General features: G+C 43.8%; 1 protein-coding gene across 1 annotated transcript; it reads right to left on the reverse strand.

The window, feature by feature from the left end:
• Positions 1 to 2,038: 2,038 nt before the first annotated feature.
• LOC146753247 (immunoglobulin superfamily member 22-like) lies at positions 2,039 to 4,411 on the reverse strand. The gene is made up of 4 exons (XM_085530826.1): positions 4,149 to 4,411; positions 3,782 to 4,048; positions 2,856 to 3,122; positions 2,039 to 2,211 (listed from the first exon to the last, which is right to left on the reverse strand). Exons 2-4 carry the CDS (start codon positions 3,864 to 3,866, stop codon positions 2,039 to 2,041), a joined length of 525 nt encoding a protein of 174 aa, XP_085386952.1. The 5' UTR covers positions 3,867 to 4,048; positions 4,149 to 4,411.
• Between the last annotated feature and the right edge of the window lie 12,022 nt (positions 4,412 to 16,433).

Raw genomic sequence — 16,433 nt, forward strand, 5'->3', positions numbered from 1 at the left:
CAAAACATAAGACATTAATTGGAACTGTGAAGAAATGTTTTTTGCACTTTACTTGGAGGATGTTACATGCTATACCTTCTTTTCTCAATTGTAACACATGATTTTTTATAAAAAGAAACATAGCAAGTCAGCTCTTCAGTGTGCATATTGATGAAACTTGGTGAAATACAACTTTAGAAAAAGGTAATTTGAAAATTTAAATATTCTTATCAGAATCTCTGCTATTAGTTACCGTTCCAATGTTCTGATTTGATGATGATTCTCTCAGAGCTGTTTTGTCACTCGCCACCTCAAATGCACTTCAAGTGCTTTAGGAGCATCACTGGAATTTTGAATAAACTCGATATATTTTAGGAAAGCTGCTACAGATGCACGACTGCAGTACTTTGGAAAAATATAATCTTGATTGAACGCTGAACAGTGTTATTTAATTATAATCCAGGTAATTAAATTAATTAAACCAAGGGAATCACCTCCCAGTCAGTCAGCTCCCACCAGGGAACTCGCTTCCCTGCCAAGCAGATGAAACCAACACAAGCTGCTACATCACTCTAGGGCCCCACTGAGTCTTCCCAAGGGGTCTCCAAAGGCTTCCCTGTTGACTTCTGGGAACCTGGAAACACTCACATGGAAATCAGCGCCCCCTAATGTGCCCCAGAGGTTTCTCAGGGCCCTGCAATTAGCTCTACAGACATCCAGACATGCCCCAGAGCAAGTATGTGTGCTGTAGGGAGCCCAAGAGACATTCCAGAGTATGCTAGTACTCCTCAGTGCGCTCAAGGGTTCTTCACCTGTCTCTAAATATGCCATACTTGACTTTGTTTTCTCTTCTGGAGCTTAGTTCTCAGCTTTGCTTTCTCATGCCATTTATCAGTCAGTTTAGAGATTATTTTAACTAAAATATTTTAATCCACCATATTTTCTGAAAACTAAGAATTGATCCCGCTCAAGGAAACAGAAGAGAAAAACATCACCCACAGGCTGCAGATATTTACCTCGACTTCTCTACATGCCTTCCCCAGTGTGCTTTTCAACTCACCTTGCACAGTGACCCTGGCTTTTGTTTCAGAGTCCTCTGTCTCACAGGTGTACTCCCCGCTGTCCTTGGCGGTAGAGTCATGGATGATCAGAATGGCCCCAGTTCCCTCCTGCTGCAAGTCGTACTTCTGGCTTTTTCTGATTGCTTTGCCATCCTTGTACCACCTGATGTTCACATCTGGTTTCGACAGCTCACGGCTCAGGCTGATGTCCTGCCCTGCTGCTGCTGTCTTATCCTCCAGCTGTTTTGTTACCTCAGTAGGTTTTTCTGAAAGAAAACATGCTTTTTGAGTAACATACACTTAGGGTAGGATGCCTCTCTCAAAATACACGCATCTACATGCTGGACATAAGTTAGAGAGGCACTTGCAACAGAGGCCATCCTACAGCCAGCAGTAATCTGTAAAGTACAGACAATAGAATTCCAGGCACCATTAATTCTCTCTTAAATCTACCCCATTGAGGATGATGAACCATGTCTGAAAACTGCCTCTTCCTTCTCTCCACTGATCACACTGGGAGCCTCAGATGATGCTCTCAGATGCACATGTTCTAGATAGGAATTTGTTGTACAGCTAGATGATGTGAAGGCCATCCCTTCAGCTTATACTTAGAGGATATTGCTCCCACAGTTCCCTCAACAGATCATTCCTGATTTACTGTTAATGGAACAAGCTGTAGTGAGATGCCCATTTCCAACACTACCCCAGTGCTTTGGGTAGTTCTCACATTTGTGTCAAATGGTTCCTCCTTTTACTTATTTTTAAGAGAAATTCTCAGTGCTTCAAGGTTCAAGTAGAAGGTTGCTATTCACTTTAACCATATTATGAGTTAGCTCTCACGACAATCTTATCAGAAGACAGTTGAAGGAATCAGACCCCAGAATCTCTCCCATCTCATTACCTTTCACAGACAGAGAGGCTTTGGAGGTTAGACCACGGGCAATAAAAACGACTTCCCCAGAGTCAGTAGGAGTCACACTTTTGATAAGGAGAGTCTCTTACCAACCCACGTTAGAAGCTTTAAATCGCCCACCACTTTCCACTCTGCTTCCATTCAGTGTCCACTTGAACTCATCAATGCTTTCATGGGACAGAATGCATTCAAAAGTGCCATCTTCTACCTCCTGGATTTCATTGTTTTTCAGCCGTTTGCTAATGTCAATATTCAGCTCTGGAAGATAAGAGATAGGTTAGTATGAGGTTTAGATGGAGAAAAGGCATTCGTGACCAATGTGAGTAGCAGTACTGGTGTTTGAACTCAGGATTTGCAGATCATGGCTGCGTTCCTCACTGATGTATTCTCTAAGACATTCTCCTCTCAGAATTACCAGAAAGCTATAAAAAAAAAGAGACGTGAATCTCTTGTCTTTGCTCTGGAAGAACTACAAGGAGAGCAGCTCAGTCCATGGAGCACAATGAAGATTCAATGAGCTACAGAGGGAAAAACCTAACAGAGAGGACAACTCTAGGATGCTGCGTGAGAAAAAGGGTTTTGCCTACGACAAGACATTAAATGTTTCTATTAGCTAATTTGTTACCATCCTACCCCTACTGGTGTTCAAACCATTTCTCCATTTTAGGGATGTTTAGAAAGGAAACATTTCCAGGACATTCTTGACGTTTTTTGTGATTTTCATGGCAAAAGGAGATACATTTACTTCAAAAGCAATGGGAATTTTCCAGACATCACTGCGCTAAATTGCAGAAATACAGTTCTATTGTAGAAACTATTAAGGCTCGTGGGGGAATAGGTGTAAGACATAGTGACCACACTGAATGTGCTTTTAGCACTCCTTCACTTTCCACAGTACTTACCCTGAACGCCGACATTTGACTTGGCAACATCAGTGCCAATATCACAGGTATAGAAACCTGCATCTGGCTTCTCGAGGTCATGGAGAAGGAGACATAGGGTCTTCCCAGACTGTACCAGCTCATACTTGTTGCCAGAAGTGAGCACATCACCGTCCTTTTTCCTCACTGGTTTGACCTTCTCTTTAGAGACTTCACATTCCAATTTAATCACACCCCGCTCCTCACCAAAAACATCATCCAAGGACTTCATGAAGACAGCAGGCTTCTCTGCAATTAAAGAGGCAAAACAGAACAACGTGATACAGAAGTTGAGACATTTCCAGTTGCTTTCAGCTTTTTAAGGAGAGATCAATAAATCTTTACCAGTACTGACAACACCAATATAGAACCTAAAGCGGTTTCATGTCTCTTGACAGAATGCGCTTTAAGGAATTCTGAACTAATCAGTAGGAGAATACAGGGAACAGGAGGGACAGCCTGCATTGCTGTGGGTGGGACTGATATCATATGAAGTTATTGGGATGCAGCTCTTCTAAAGCTGGAGAGCTGGCATTGCCCTCACATGGAGCAGAGCTCATACAGCAGGCCACAGGATTAAGAGGATAAGCTGATCTCTCCCTGCAGTCATAAATCCTTGGAGACAACAGCATTGACACTGCATGGCACTGAAGCAGTAAAAAAATTGCTCCTGTAACTCTTCTTGTGTTAAGTAAAATGATGATAAAAAGCAATGGAATGCTTTGGCAGGACACCAAAACCATCCTCCTTCGTTGATATCTGCTGCAATGGAACCTTCCACTGGAAGAAAGCCCCTGATAACTTGTCACCCCAGAGAGGTGAGCTTTAGAAGCAGGATTGCTTCACAATAGAATGAACTGGAGCTCCTTAGCATCTCTTACATCCAGGAGGGTTGTGACCAGACCCACCTATCACCTTCAGGCGCGCGCTTTCTGACACCTTGTCTGACTTCACTGTCACTGTGCCAGCATCTTCAGGCTTAACCTGACTCATTGTCAGTGTGCAGCAACTGCCAACGTTCTTGATGTCATTGTAATTGTTGGTGTAAAGGAGGTTGCCATTCAGGAACCATTCCACGTCCTCGTCATCATGGGACAGCTCGCAGGAGAAGACAGCAGAGCTCTCTTCTTCAGTTTCCACATCATGCAGGTGCTTCGTCACTTCTACATTGCGAGCTGTGGGGAAACAAGGTGAACTGTTACAAAAATAAGAACCTTAAGAAGAGAAATCTGAGGTGAAATAGGACATGGAAGAGGCCACCCTCCATGCTCATACCTTCAGCTGTCAGCGTGGCCTAAGTCTCTGCAATTTCTGCCTTGCACTTGTACACACCAGCATCATCGGGCTTCAGCTTCAGAATCTTGAGCTCTGCTGAATGCTTATCCCTCTTGATCTTGTACTTCTCAGAGGGCTCGATGGGTGTGTGGCCCTTGAACCATTTCACAACCTTTGGAGAAGGCCTGAAGTCACAGGACAGGATGACAGAATGACATTCCAAAGCTGTCTTGTCCTCCAACTTCCTGGTGATTTCTATATGGCAATCTGCAAAGCAGGGGTGGAAGAGAAGAAAGGATGAGGACAATTGGAAGAAGAGGAAAGTCTCTTGCGTGTATTCCATTCCAATTAATTCCATGTTCACAATTGTTCTTTGAACCACTCTAAAGATAAAACAAACGATTGCCTATAGGGAATGCCATTGACTACATTTCTATAAAGTAATACTGTATATTATCTACTAAATGCAAGGTCCAGCTCTTGTTCTGTGCTTATTAAATTGCTCCCAGTTGAGGCTTTTTTTCAAATAAGAGTGAGTTGAAAATATAACAAGTACTTTAGGATGTGAATGGAGACTCTTACGCTGGGGACAACAGCAGATAAGAAGCCTGGAAGTTTCCTTCAGATGAAATCAATGACAAACTGCATCAAATTTAGGTGCTACCAAACTTAAACTTGTCTAGTTCAGAAATACAATTAATTCCACCTGATTTGACTTCTTTGGTATAGCCAAGGACAAAACCTCAGCTCTGTAGGTCTGAATAGTAAGCACATCACAACTATTCAAACAGATCTTTTACTGAGATGCAGCTGTCTTATTTAGTGTCCAACGACTTTTAAAAGGAAATGGAGCAGACCCTCCAGAAAACACACAATATTTCAAAGACTCCAGTGAAGGAAGACTGTACGGTAATTAATTCTTCATCTTCATGATGTAAATCAAGCCAGGATACGTTACCTCTGATGAGCAGATTGGCTGTGGATTTGGATTTGCCAATTGAGAACTGAATGGTGCCTGTCATATCAGTGGTGGTTTTCGGTATGGTCAGCCGGTGGATGGTGCCTTCTTGCTGCATAATCAAGTTTCTGCCAGCCTGTAAGATTTCTTCACGCAGATAACACTTGGGAGGTTTCATAGAAGGAATGGATATCTCGCATTCAAATTTGGCTTCTTCAGGCTCAGTCACATCCTCATCACACAGCTCCTTTACTAGATTAATGGATTGCTCTTTAAGAAGGATGGAACAAGAGAAAGCAGAGATTTAGAAGGAATATAAAAAACCCATACATTATCACCCTACTTACTCATGTCAGCATTACTGCACATGAACACTACACCTATCAGCTCAAAATGCCTTAAAACATCATTAAAAAAGTAGTAGAAAGAAAAGAAAGTTGTTAAGAAGTCAGACAATAAGACTGACAACCTGAAGAGAGCCCAGATCTTCTGATTCCCAGTCCAACATCCATATCAAATCATGACCTTCCCATCTCGATATCAAACTCCTCGCATTACGAAATGGAATAGAGGATCAGTGAAACACAGACATTGATAATTACTTTGGTTAAATACAGCAACGTAGCTCTGAACAACAAGTTTTCTCCTAGTAAAGGTCTCTGTAGCTCAAATGTAATGACTCTACTTAGGAGAAATTCATTTTCCAGGATGTTCTTGCCCTTATAATTGTAACAGTGGCAAAGCTGGGGACTGAACTCTTGAGTACTGTGCTAACTCAAATGTCTCCCTTTTCTTTACCACACTTAACATCATATATATACCCTAACATTGTATATATTAAAAAAAAAACACAACCTGTGCTCATTTCAAACATACAGAGAAGATGAAGAAAAATTCAAGCTATGTTTTTATCCCTCAACGTTCAAACACAAATCTGAAGTCTAAAGGTAGAAAATCAACTTCCTAAGAAAATCGCCTGTTTTACTTAGCAAAGTAAATCCCAAAAGACAAGCTGGATATTTTGTGGGCAGAAAGGCAGGTAGGTTGGAGCTTTTATTTCTGTGAAAGGTCATGGTGGTGTTTAACTTCCTTGACATTAAAGCAAAGGATGTTAGCTGGTTTATAACATAAGATAATTTAAGCAAAATGATCATCAGAAGCATAATTACCTTTAACTTTAAGATGGGCACGAGATTCTGCCTTTTCTGCTACAGATTTTATTTCTGCGGCATCCTTGACTTGGACACGTGTGTAAGTCAGAGAGCAGGTCTTTCCTGAAGCAGAGAACCACAAAGTCACTAAGGCTGGAAAAGACCACTAAGGTCATCTAGTCCAACCGCCAACTCATCCCTACCAAACTGTGCTCTTGAGAGCAAACCCACAACTACACTTGGCTTCCTTGAGCAAACAGCTCTGAGGCACATGGCCAGGCTGAGCATCATCCATCTGATTTCACAGCATCACTGCCTGTTCTCTCATGTCAATGAAACCAGCCATTCCCCCACATCCACATCCCACCAAAGCTGCTTAGTGTTCCCAAAGCAAATGCTCACCAGTTGTTTCCAACTTGAAGGTCATCTTCTGGCCAGCAGCCTCGCAGATGTATTCTCCAGCATCTTTCTTCTCCAGCTGCTCCACAACCAGACGCCGTGTTTTGCCCACAGATTCCATTCTGAACTTTCTGGAGGAGGCAAGCAGTCTTCCATCCTTGTACCATTTTACTTCGCTTGGATCCTGTGCTACTTCACAGCTGAGGGAGGCACTTGCTGCCAGGGCAGCACTCACCTCTTTCTGCACCTTCTCCTGGTTTATAAACACAGGTTTTGGCTCTGAGGGAAGAAAAGAAAAAGTATTGACTGAGGGACTGAAATGAGACCATCTTGCAGGTTTGTATGTACAGCTTGGAACAGGTTTAGGTTACCACTTGTGCCCAAACTAATAGCCTTCACTAGAGAATATCAGCTCTTCTGTTGAAACTAAGTGTCAAATCTAGGCAAGAAAGAACCTAGGAACTGAAGGAACCAAGAGGGTCCTTGAACACCAGTCCCATGGTTGCAAGTCACTATGCAAACATATTGAACCCAAAAGAACATCTGTCCTGCAGGCAACCAAAACCTGAGTTCCTTTTACTTCAGACCCACTGTGAAACATCAAAACACATAAACGTGTGATAGTCAAACCACTGGCTGCCTTTTCATGACCCAGAACAGTACTCCTGGCTTCCTGAACAGACTCCTCATGGCATCTACCATTGCCACAACTGTGACTGTCAAAGACACAAAGGAAATATGCTCACCAAAGCAGTCCTTTGTTCTTTGTGTGTGATTTGCAGATATCTATTTTACTTTGAGCTCTGGCAATAGTCAGCTCTACCAGGTCTCTTACTGTGAGTAGCAGACTCACCTATCCAGATGCAGCCTCCAACATAAAGGCATAGGAAAAAGGCAGTGTACTACTAGGAGAAGTTCCTGCTTCTCCTACCATGAAAGCCTGCACGTACAACATGCACTCCAGCCTCACTGCACATACTTATCTTAGTCAAATGTTTCGGTGAACAAGAATTACAGTTTGGGATCTCAGGCACAGGAGAGATTTGAATAATATCTTGAATATTGCTTCCATTGTACATATATCAGTAATTATTATTCTACAGACAGACTGAAACAGGTCTTTGTGCCATACTAAAACCAAATACTTTCTACAAACCCAGGCAATCAAGTCTAGGGAAAAAACCTCAGCACAGACTACTGCACCTGGATCACTGTATAATAGAAACTAGATTTTACTTTACTGTTCTCTGCTGTATTTCAGACAACACCTGTCTCACCTGTGACATGAATCTTGAAGGTGAGTTTCTGGCCAGCAGCCTCGCAGCTGTACTCCCCTGCATCATTCTTCTCCACCTGGCTGACCACCAGCCGACGCTGTTTGCCCTCTGACTCCACCTTGAACTTCTTGCTCCAGGTGATCAGTTTCCCCTCCTTGTACCACTTCACCTCCCATCTTCTCCTGGGCCACCTCGCAGCTCAGCGTGGCATTATCTGTTGGTGCAGCCTTCATCTCCTTTTGTATCTTGTCCTTCTCTGTAAACACGTCTTCTTTCTCTGCAGGGACATCACAAGAGTCACACAGTTTTGCTGTAGTCTGCTGCAGAGCTTACTCCAGTTGCCCGTTTTCATTATACTTGCACTTCACAGGGAGCATCGTGATGCCTCACTAAGACAGGAAAATACTTTCCCCTCTATTTTGCCTTGGGAAATGATAGACATATCATTTCATGTCATATCATATCATATCACATCATATCATATCATATCATATCATATCACATCATATCACAAAGCTAAACATTTTGCAGTCTGATAGCAGATTTGGACATGAGATTTAGAACACCTGCATGCACTGCTAAACCTCCTATCTTATCTTTTTTTCTTCTGATGTCTCTCTACATTTCCAGTAAATCAGAAGGGAACGGCCCTCTAGAACAGGTTGCCCAACGAGACTGTGGATGCTCCATCCCTGCAGGCATTCAAGGCCAGGCTGGATGTGGTTCTGGGCAGCCTGGGCTGCTGGTTGGCAACCCTGCACATAGAAAGAAGGGGGTTGGAACTGGATGAGCACTGTGGGCCTTTGCAACCCAGGCCATTTATGAGTCTGATTAGTGGCATTTTCCACCTAATTGTGTCACTCAAATTTTGTAACCAGATCTCTTCAAACACCTCCCCTTTTCTCACTCCTTGCATGCCTGGTGTGCTCTTGCACTGTAACCCTGCAGACACCAGCTGACTACAAGAGCTGCACAAGTTACCATCCTTGCCTATGGTTTGTTGCAGTAATTCATTCCTGGATGGAAAAGCACATGTAGAAAAGTGTTGCTATGAGACTAGATGACAGAGAAAGTCCTAGAGCCAAAATGTTTTGCACCAGAGAGGCTGTCAGTTGATCCTCCAAATGCAAGACACACAAAATGAAGCGTTCCTTTATCTCTGGGATTCCAAGCATTTTCTTACCTCTGACTTTCACTTGGAATGTTGCTTTGTCATCTTTTGTTTCACAGCTGTAGCTCCCTTGGTCTTTCAGGGTCACATTTTTGACCATGAGCTTGCGGTGCGTCCCCTGGGAGATGATGGTTGTCTTCTGGTCCTGCTTCACCTCTGTTTGATCTTTCTTCCATACAACAGCTCCGCTTGCAGCTGACACCTCACACACCAGCTCCAGGTCTTCAGAAGGACTGACTGATATTTCTGAAGTGGTTTTGGGCTTGCTGACAACATTAATGGCTTCATCTGAAGAAAAAAAGAGAAAGTGGTTTACATCCTGACTCAGGCTTATTCAGCACAGCATGAAGATACAGTTAGAACTGATTGTAATGTCTCTGCTCATTACATTTGGGTGATCGAGTTTCACCTCTGGAGATACTCACATACAAACGTGTGCTTGATTCTCCTGTGTAAGGAAAGAGTAAGTTCTATGCAGACAGTTCTTATTTCTTTTAATCAATTCTGTATTCTGCACGTGTTCTTCTGAAGCTAAAATGAAGGCAGATAAGTAATGTGTTTTCAATGCATGAACAAACCTATTCAACACCTTGTCTCTAAGCTAACAAGCAGCGTTTGATGAGCACATCAGTATTTCATGCCCTTCATTCCATCCAGACAGAACCTGCCTGAGGAGCAAGCTGATGGCTGTCAGCTACAGGCAGACCAAGCTTAGTATTGCATTTCTTACAGCAACAACTGTTGCTTTCAGTCACTGGATATACCAAGGCCAATTGCTATGCCAGGCACATTTATGGCATCAGTGAACAAATAATGCATTAAAAATTGTAATAGACAGGAGCCATCTATTCTTTTAAAACTAGGTGACCAAAGAAGAACAGCCCCTCTAGAGTCAAGCTGTTAAGAACTAATAGCATCAATCAGTATCACATAGATAGATTACTTCCCTGCCCTAAGACCATCTTGTGACCATTTGTTGCTCCTAATTAAGCCCCCTCTTGATGGCATTTTTGTCTGAGCCACGTGACATTTTGTGATAGGAGTTACTGCTAGTGTTCCCTTCACCCTACACCAAAGTAGGAGGTATCCATTCTCAGGGAATCATGCAGGCTTCCTCTGTATTTGATGCTCAGAGACAGCCCCAGAACTTTTTAAATCTTAGCTTAACTCTCATCCAATAATGTTCATCAAACAGTGCAACTTGTCCTTTGGGGATGCCTTTGTTCTGCATCCACCAGTTCCAACGGAGTCTTCTTGGCTTGTTTTAGATCAGTTTTTCAACAGATAAAGAAAGGGGCTTTGAATTACAAAGTGAAATTGCAGAATGCATGATTCTCAACCAAACAGAACGGGAGGTGGGATGCAGGGTGAATACCTGAGCCAACACCACCTGCAAGCAATCCTTCAATATCTTAGGAATCTCTAGCCATCCCAAATCCAGTGTTGGGCTTGATCTATCATCTCTGCTGAGTTTTTAGCCTGCTGATGGTGAGCATAATGGTGGTGATGGGTGAGCAGTTGGACTAGAGGGTATTAATCAACCTTAAGGAGCCTGTGATCAGAGGAATGTGAATGTGCTGTTAAAGGTCACAAGCGCTGCACTGCAGCATGAGCATACACAGCAAAAGGCTTTCAGTAGAGCTTCAGTTCATAAATGAGGACTGGGTTATGGAAAAGAGGTTCAAGATAGAAACCAGAAACCAGATCTTAACGCCAGGTTCTGTGAATGCAGCCAGTTGAATTTCACAGATATTGACTTTCAATGACAATTTCTTGTGTTATTTTACCCTCCAGCTCCACCCTGAACAGGAACATGTCAGTGACAAGCATTACTCCTCCAGGCTTGACCTGACAGTGCTTTACTTGCACTATGAGCTAATGGCTGTGCTTACAGCACCTCAGGGAGACACCTCAGAGATCACAACGTCCTTCGGGTACAGAAGGAGACACTCAACTCTCCAAATGTGGAGTTTAATTTGTCAAAAGAGGAGACTGGATTCCCATGCTAAGAACTTAGGACCGTTTCAGTCATAGGTTTAAAGATGATGTAAGTGCTGAGGCAATTCATGAACTAGAAGAATGAAGCCCAGATTTCAGGGCTCAAGTCGTGACTCCAGTTGTCTCTTTGTTTATGAAGTTTGCCAGTGCTGAAACAAAATATGGGCACACAAAATATGTACGATGGTAAAGAACTGCAGGGACATTGCTGACCATGAGGCATTCATTTATCATAAGGCCAAACATACACGTTTAATCCTAGTTCTAATTGCTAGATTCTAATTCAGAAGCTGGCAAATTGGCTGCTTTTATAAACCACGTACCAGATTACCTTATCTCCACAAGTTGAAAGACATACACTGTACAGGAGACAGAGCCAAAGGAAGAAGCCCAGGGCTTAAAGAAAATGTCTAAACTCGGAAAACTGAGGAAGGAATTGGAACAAGCAAACTAGAAGGAAATAAATGGAGGGTGTTCTATTACTGCATTGTAACCCCCTGGAAAACAAATCGAGCCTAAAAGATGGAGACAACACTTAGGACTGAAAAGAAAAACAGAATTCCTTTATGGAAGTTAATTGGAGCGCAAAAGTTAGATGATGAAACTGGCCTCTATAAACACACAGTGGAATAATTGTAGTCACCTCACCACTGCTGGATGTGAGCCCAGCCACACAAAAGCAGCTGCTGGTTATCACTGCAGATACTGCAGGAAGGAGGAACAGCCTCCGGACTGGACCAGCTGAGCGTGGCCCTACCAGGATTTGCTCCAAAAGTCTTATTACCAGTAGTGCTTCCTGCTGAAATACATGGGGGTCCTCCTTTGATTCCAACCCCAACCCACCCCACCATGCCCCCTGATAACATCCATCAGGGCCACATCTCCACAGTTCCTGAACACCTCCAGGGATCCCACCACCTCCCTGGGTAGCCTGTGCCAGTTAATTCTGAGGGCAGACCTGCCAGTATGAAATATTATGCTAACGTGACAAAGAGGGAGAAGAAAAGCAAAATTAAGACTAGCTGACAAGCCTTGGCAGGAAGTTCTGCTCTCCATAAGTTTAGTCCCGTTATTCAATTCTGTTTGGAGCTGTCTCCATGCCTCTCTGGAGTTTGTTCATTGAGAAGAAGCAATTAAGTAAGCTCTCCAATGCCAAAGTGCATACACTACTCTAGGGCTTTGTTGTTTCTCCATGGATCAACAAGGGTGACAAGCCAGAAGAATATGATGAAGAGCCTCATGCATACTCAGTGTAAAAAAGAACAAGGCAATTGTTGCTGGGAAGAAGGTGCATTTGCATTTGTGTCTTCTGCAGAGGGTACTGCAGAAATGGAAAGTCTTCCACTGGAGCAAACAAAGGGCTCTCATTTATTGCAATCAAGGCCCAGCGTGTGGATCTCAGAGATCAGACCTAAACCCTGCAGCAAAACAGAGACCTGCGTGGGAAAGTTCAGTTTCTCCCTACATCTGTGTAAGAAAAAGCCCACCATGGAATGACAGCTAAGGAAACATCCCTGTGACTCATCACAGGTCTCTTCTACATGTCAGTGCTGAGCAATTCAAGATATTTAATTTGGTCTTCTTGCCAGATTTACTAAGTAAAAATCAACCAAACATCTCCTTCTACTGATTAAGAATGCTCTAAACATGCTTCTGCAGAGGTTTCCACCCAGTGACAAACAGCTCCTCCCATCACGAATGTTTATTTGTTATATTTGGTCATGCAACGCTGATTGATATTATTGGAATGATTGCTTCCCTACTTCTAAACTATTCCAGTGCAATCAAAAAGGCTGTCTGAACCTGGAGCTGAAAGTACTGCTCTATGGTGATGCAGTGGTAAACCTGCTGACTGAATGCACTGGCCAATAGCTGTGAACTGCAGACATTCATCAGCTGGCATGAAGCAATCTGGTTCAGATACCAAGCAGCTGGGCAGATTGGCTTACCCTACACTCTGTGCTATCATGTTTAGGTCATTACCAGGACTCACATCAGTCCATGGGATGCAATTTCAGGTATTTGGTACAGGCAGTGAATGCCTGCAGCCCCAGTTCTAATCAACAGATCACAGCAACTATGCCTTGACTGGAAGAGGAAAGGAGAAGGATCAAAGCAAATACCTCTCACTTTCATCTTGGTGCTGACATCAACATTTTTGGCAACAAATTTCACTTCTGCTCCATCATCGTTCTTGGTGACGTTCTTTATCATTAGGCTGTGAGTAGTTTGGGTTCTCTTGATGATGCAGGTCTCGCTTTCCTGTAAGACTTTACCATTGATGTACCAAGTGCCGCAACACGTTGTTGTAAGGTCAATAGTAAACATGGCATTCCTTCCAGGTACAGCTTCACCAGTTGTTAGTGGGGATTTCACAGCCAGGACTGGTTCTGAGGAAGAACAACATGGATGTCTTAATGCTCTTTAGATGCAAGTCTGGGATCTCATTTAGAGATGGAAGATTAAATCATAGGTACATTTCTACTTCACCCTTTGCATGAGTGCTGGAAGAAGAACTTCTATGCTTCAAATCTGTTACAGAAAGTTCTGCCTCTTGCACATGTGAGATATCAAAAGATAATGATATTCATGTCTCTGTCACAGAAACATAACTTGTATCACTTTAGTGGTAGCTGGAGGTTGATAGGAGATAGGAGAACTAGGAATAAGGGAAAGCCTTTGGTGTGTTAATGCACTACTATCCTTCAAGTCAAAGAAAACAACTTTAGGGAACCAACACAGCTGCTCAGCACACACTGACCCATTTCCATTGGGGCTTTTGTGCTTACCAAGGTGCACGCTCCCTGGGAATTCCAGAGACGGGCTCTGTCCATGCGCATTGACTGCAGACACTCGGAACTGATCATCAGCCTCTTCAGACAGATTGCTCACCGTGAACTCTGGGACGGGGACATGAGACTCGTGGCACCTCACCCAGGTGAAGCCAGTTAGTTTATTGGGTTCCACAATGTAGCCATTGATTGGAATGGGGGTTGCATCTTCGGAGGGGACCATGCCAGCGTCACTGAGGTTTCTGTTTTATTTTTCACCACGGGGTCAGTTGGGGGCTGGGTGGGAGGTTTTCTGGGAGCTGAACAGAAATAAATACAGAAATATTAGCATAAGGTCATGTAGGCTGGAAAAGACCTTCAAGATCAGCAGACTCAACTTTCAGCATGACCTACTGAGTCCCACCATTAACTACTGTGCTACCTGAGGACATACATGACAAGCTTATTCCTGCAGGTATTTGCATAGTGAATATATTCACCCTCTGGTTGCTTCTGAACATTTTAGAGGTTAAAATCCCATCAGACTTTTTCACTGTGTGCAGCCACTGATACAGGCAGGAGGCTGGGAATTACCTGATGGGCTCTAGTTACAGACTACTGACACAGTAAAGGATTGATTTCATTTCATTTTGGCCATCAGAAGGTATGGTGTCTGCTTTAAGTCACCCAATTATAATTTAAGACTCCAATTATAATCATATGGAGAACAGCGCATTTAGGAGAACTCATCTCATCTTAATAAACCTGAATGAAATCACAGAATCATAGGATCACGGGAGGGCTTGGGTTGGAAGAAACCTTCAAGATCATTAAGTTCTAAACACCCTGCCATGGGCTGGCTGCCCACTAACCAGCTCAGGCTGCCCATCACCCATCCAACCTCGCCTTCAACACCAAGGACAGGCATCCACAGCTTCTCTGGGCAGCCTGAAATGGAAGCAATGAGCCACACGTTGAAGACACTGACATATTCATTACTGTAGAGAGAGCCAAATACTCCATACATATTGCCTGCCTGGTCAATTGCATTAAAATGCCAACAACAGACTCATCCAGCTCATTGAAAATGGTGTGAACATGGCGTACAGTATTCTTCCAGCAGCTAGTTAGATCTGCAAAGAGCAAAGACAGGAAATCTCAATGCCATCCAATTTTCCTGACCCATCCTGACACATAACTGCTTTGATGTGCACTGTTACCAGCCTGTCAGTTGCTGTTAGTCAGTGCTGGATGCCAAAGGTCCCACTAACATAGCATGAAGCCAAAAGCTAGACGCTGGAATCAGATCTCCTGACCTTACCATCAGAAATCGAGATGTCATATTTTGCTCAGAGGTGCCTGCTTGTAGGAGGGACAGCTACCGAGCTTTTTCTGCTCCAGGAACCAGCTTGAGCTCCAGAATTTAAACAGCAGTCAGAAATTAAACTGAGCTTTGTCACCTCCATCAAATAGAAGGAGTGGTTGGGTTCTACAGCTTTCCAAATCACTTAGAAACTGGCACAACAATCAGATGCCTACCTTTTCTTTTTTAACTTGTTAATACATAGAGCTTAATAGCATCAGAATGCCCCAAGCACTTCAGATAACATGACAGCTATAAACCCTTCTTTAAGGATTCCTTAGAGTAACTGTAATTCAGTGGTGCTGGTGGGAGAAGGGAAGTCGTGATCTTCCCAGATGGTGAATAGAGTTGATGTTCACATGCAGACTGGTGCTGCAGCACAGCCAGAAACCACTCATTTGGGAAACACAGCACCAAGAAAATAACAGGAATAGCTTCATAAAATCAGGCAGCTTCACCCAAATTTCCGTCTGATCATCACAGTGGCCCTCCTTTGGACCCACCCCAACAGCTCCACATCCTTCCCAGGCCTGGACACAGTGCTGCAAATAGGGCCTCACAAGAGCTGAGCAGGAGGGGACAATCACCTCCCTCTCCTGCTGGCCACCCCTTTTTCAGTGCAGCCCAGAACACACATGGATCTATCTTTTTCATATGTATATTCCCATAGATGTACATATATATACCACACCTACACCCCCACAATCTGCTACAACTTCATATTCCTCCCCACAGTCCCCGACAGCCCCCAGTAGCCCCATATCACCCTAAGGCCCCCACAACCCTCTATCTCTCCATACACCACCCCTTAAAGCCCCATACCTGCCCATATCCTCCAATAGCTCCCCACAACCCCTACACACCCTCACAGCCCCCTAGAGCCCCTAGTCCTCCTATGGCCCACCACAGCCCCATATCCCCCCTACAGTCCCCCTCAGCTCCTTTTACAGCCCCTGCACAGCTCTATAGAACAGTCTGATAGAACTACCTCTAGTAGAAGCAATCTCCACACAGAGATCCTTTCCCAGTGGCACTCAGCCCTTCAGTGGGGTCTAAGAGAGCTGCAGCCAGACTCAAACACAACTGCTCACACAGCTCAGCTGCCTTCACCTGTGCTCCTGACGCTGACACATTGCAGCCCCACATCCCCCTCTGCCCCCCCCCACAATGGCCACTCCCGCGCACTGCGGCTCAGCC

Source organism: Coturnix japonica, unplaced genomic scaffold, assembly GCF_054131305.1.
Source record: "Coturnix japonica strain WE unplaced genomic scaffold, WE-NBRP24 Scf039, whole genome shotgun sequence".
Lineage (NCBI taxonomy): Eukaryota > Metazoa > Chordata > Aves > Galliformes > Phasianidae > Coturnix > Coturnix japonica.

Bases quoted from the DNA above. Each gene is read 5' to 3' on its own strand.
- LOC146753247 (XM_085530826.1), bottom strand. From the start codon at position 3,866: ATGAGTCAGGTTAAGCCTGAAGATGCTGGCACAGTGACAGTGAAGTCA. The intron at 3,123-3,781 runs GTGGGTCTGGTC...CTTTAATTGCAG, and splicing joins CGCGCGCCTGAAGGTGATAG to AGAAGCCTGCTGTCTTCATG. The intron at 2,212-2,855 runs GTAAGTACTGTG...CTTATCTTCCAG, and splicing joins GTCAAATGTCGGCGTTCAGG to AGCTGAATATTGACATTAGC.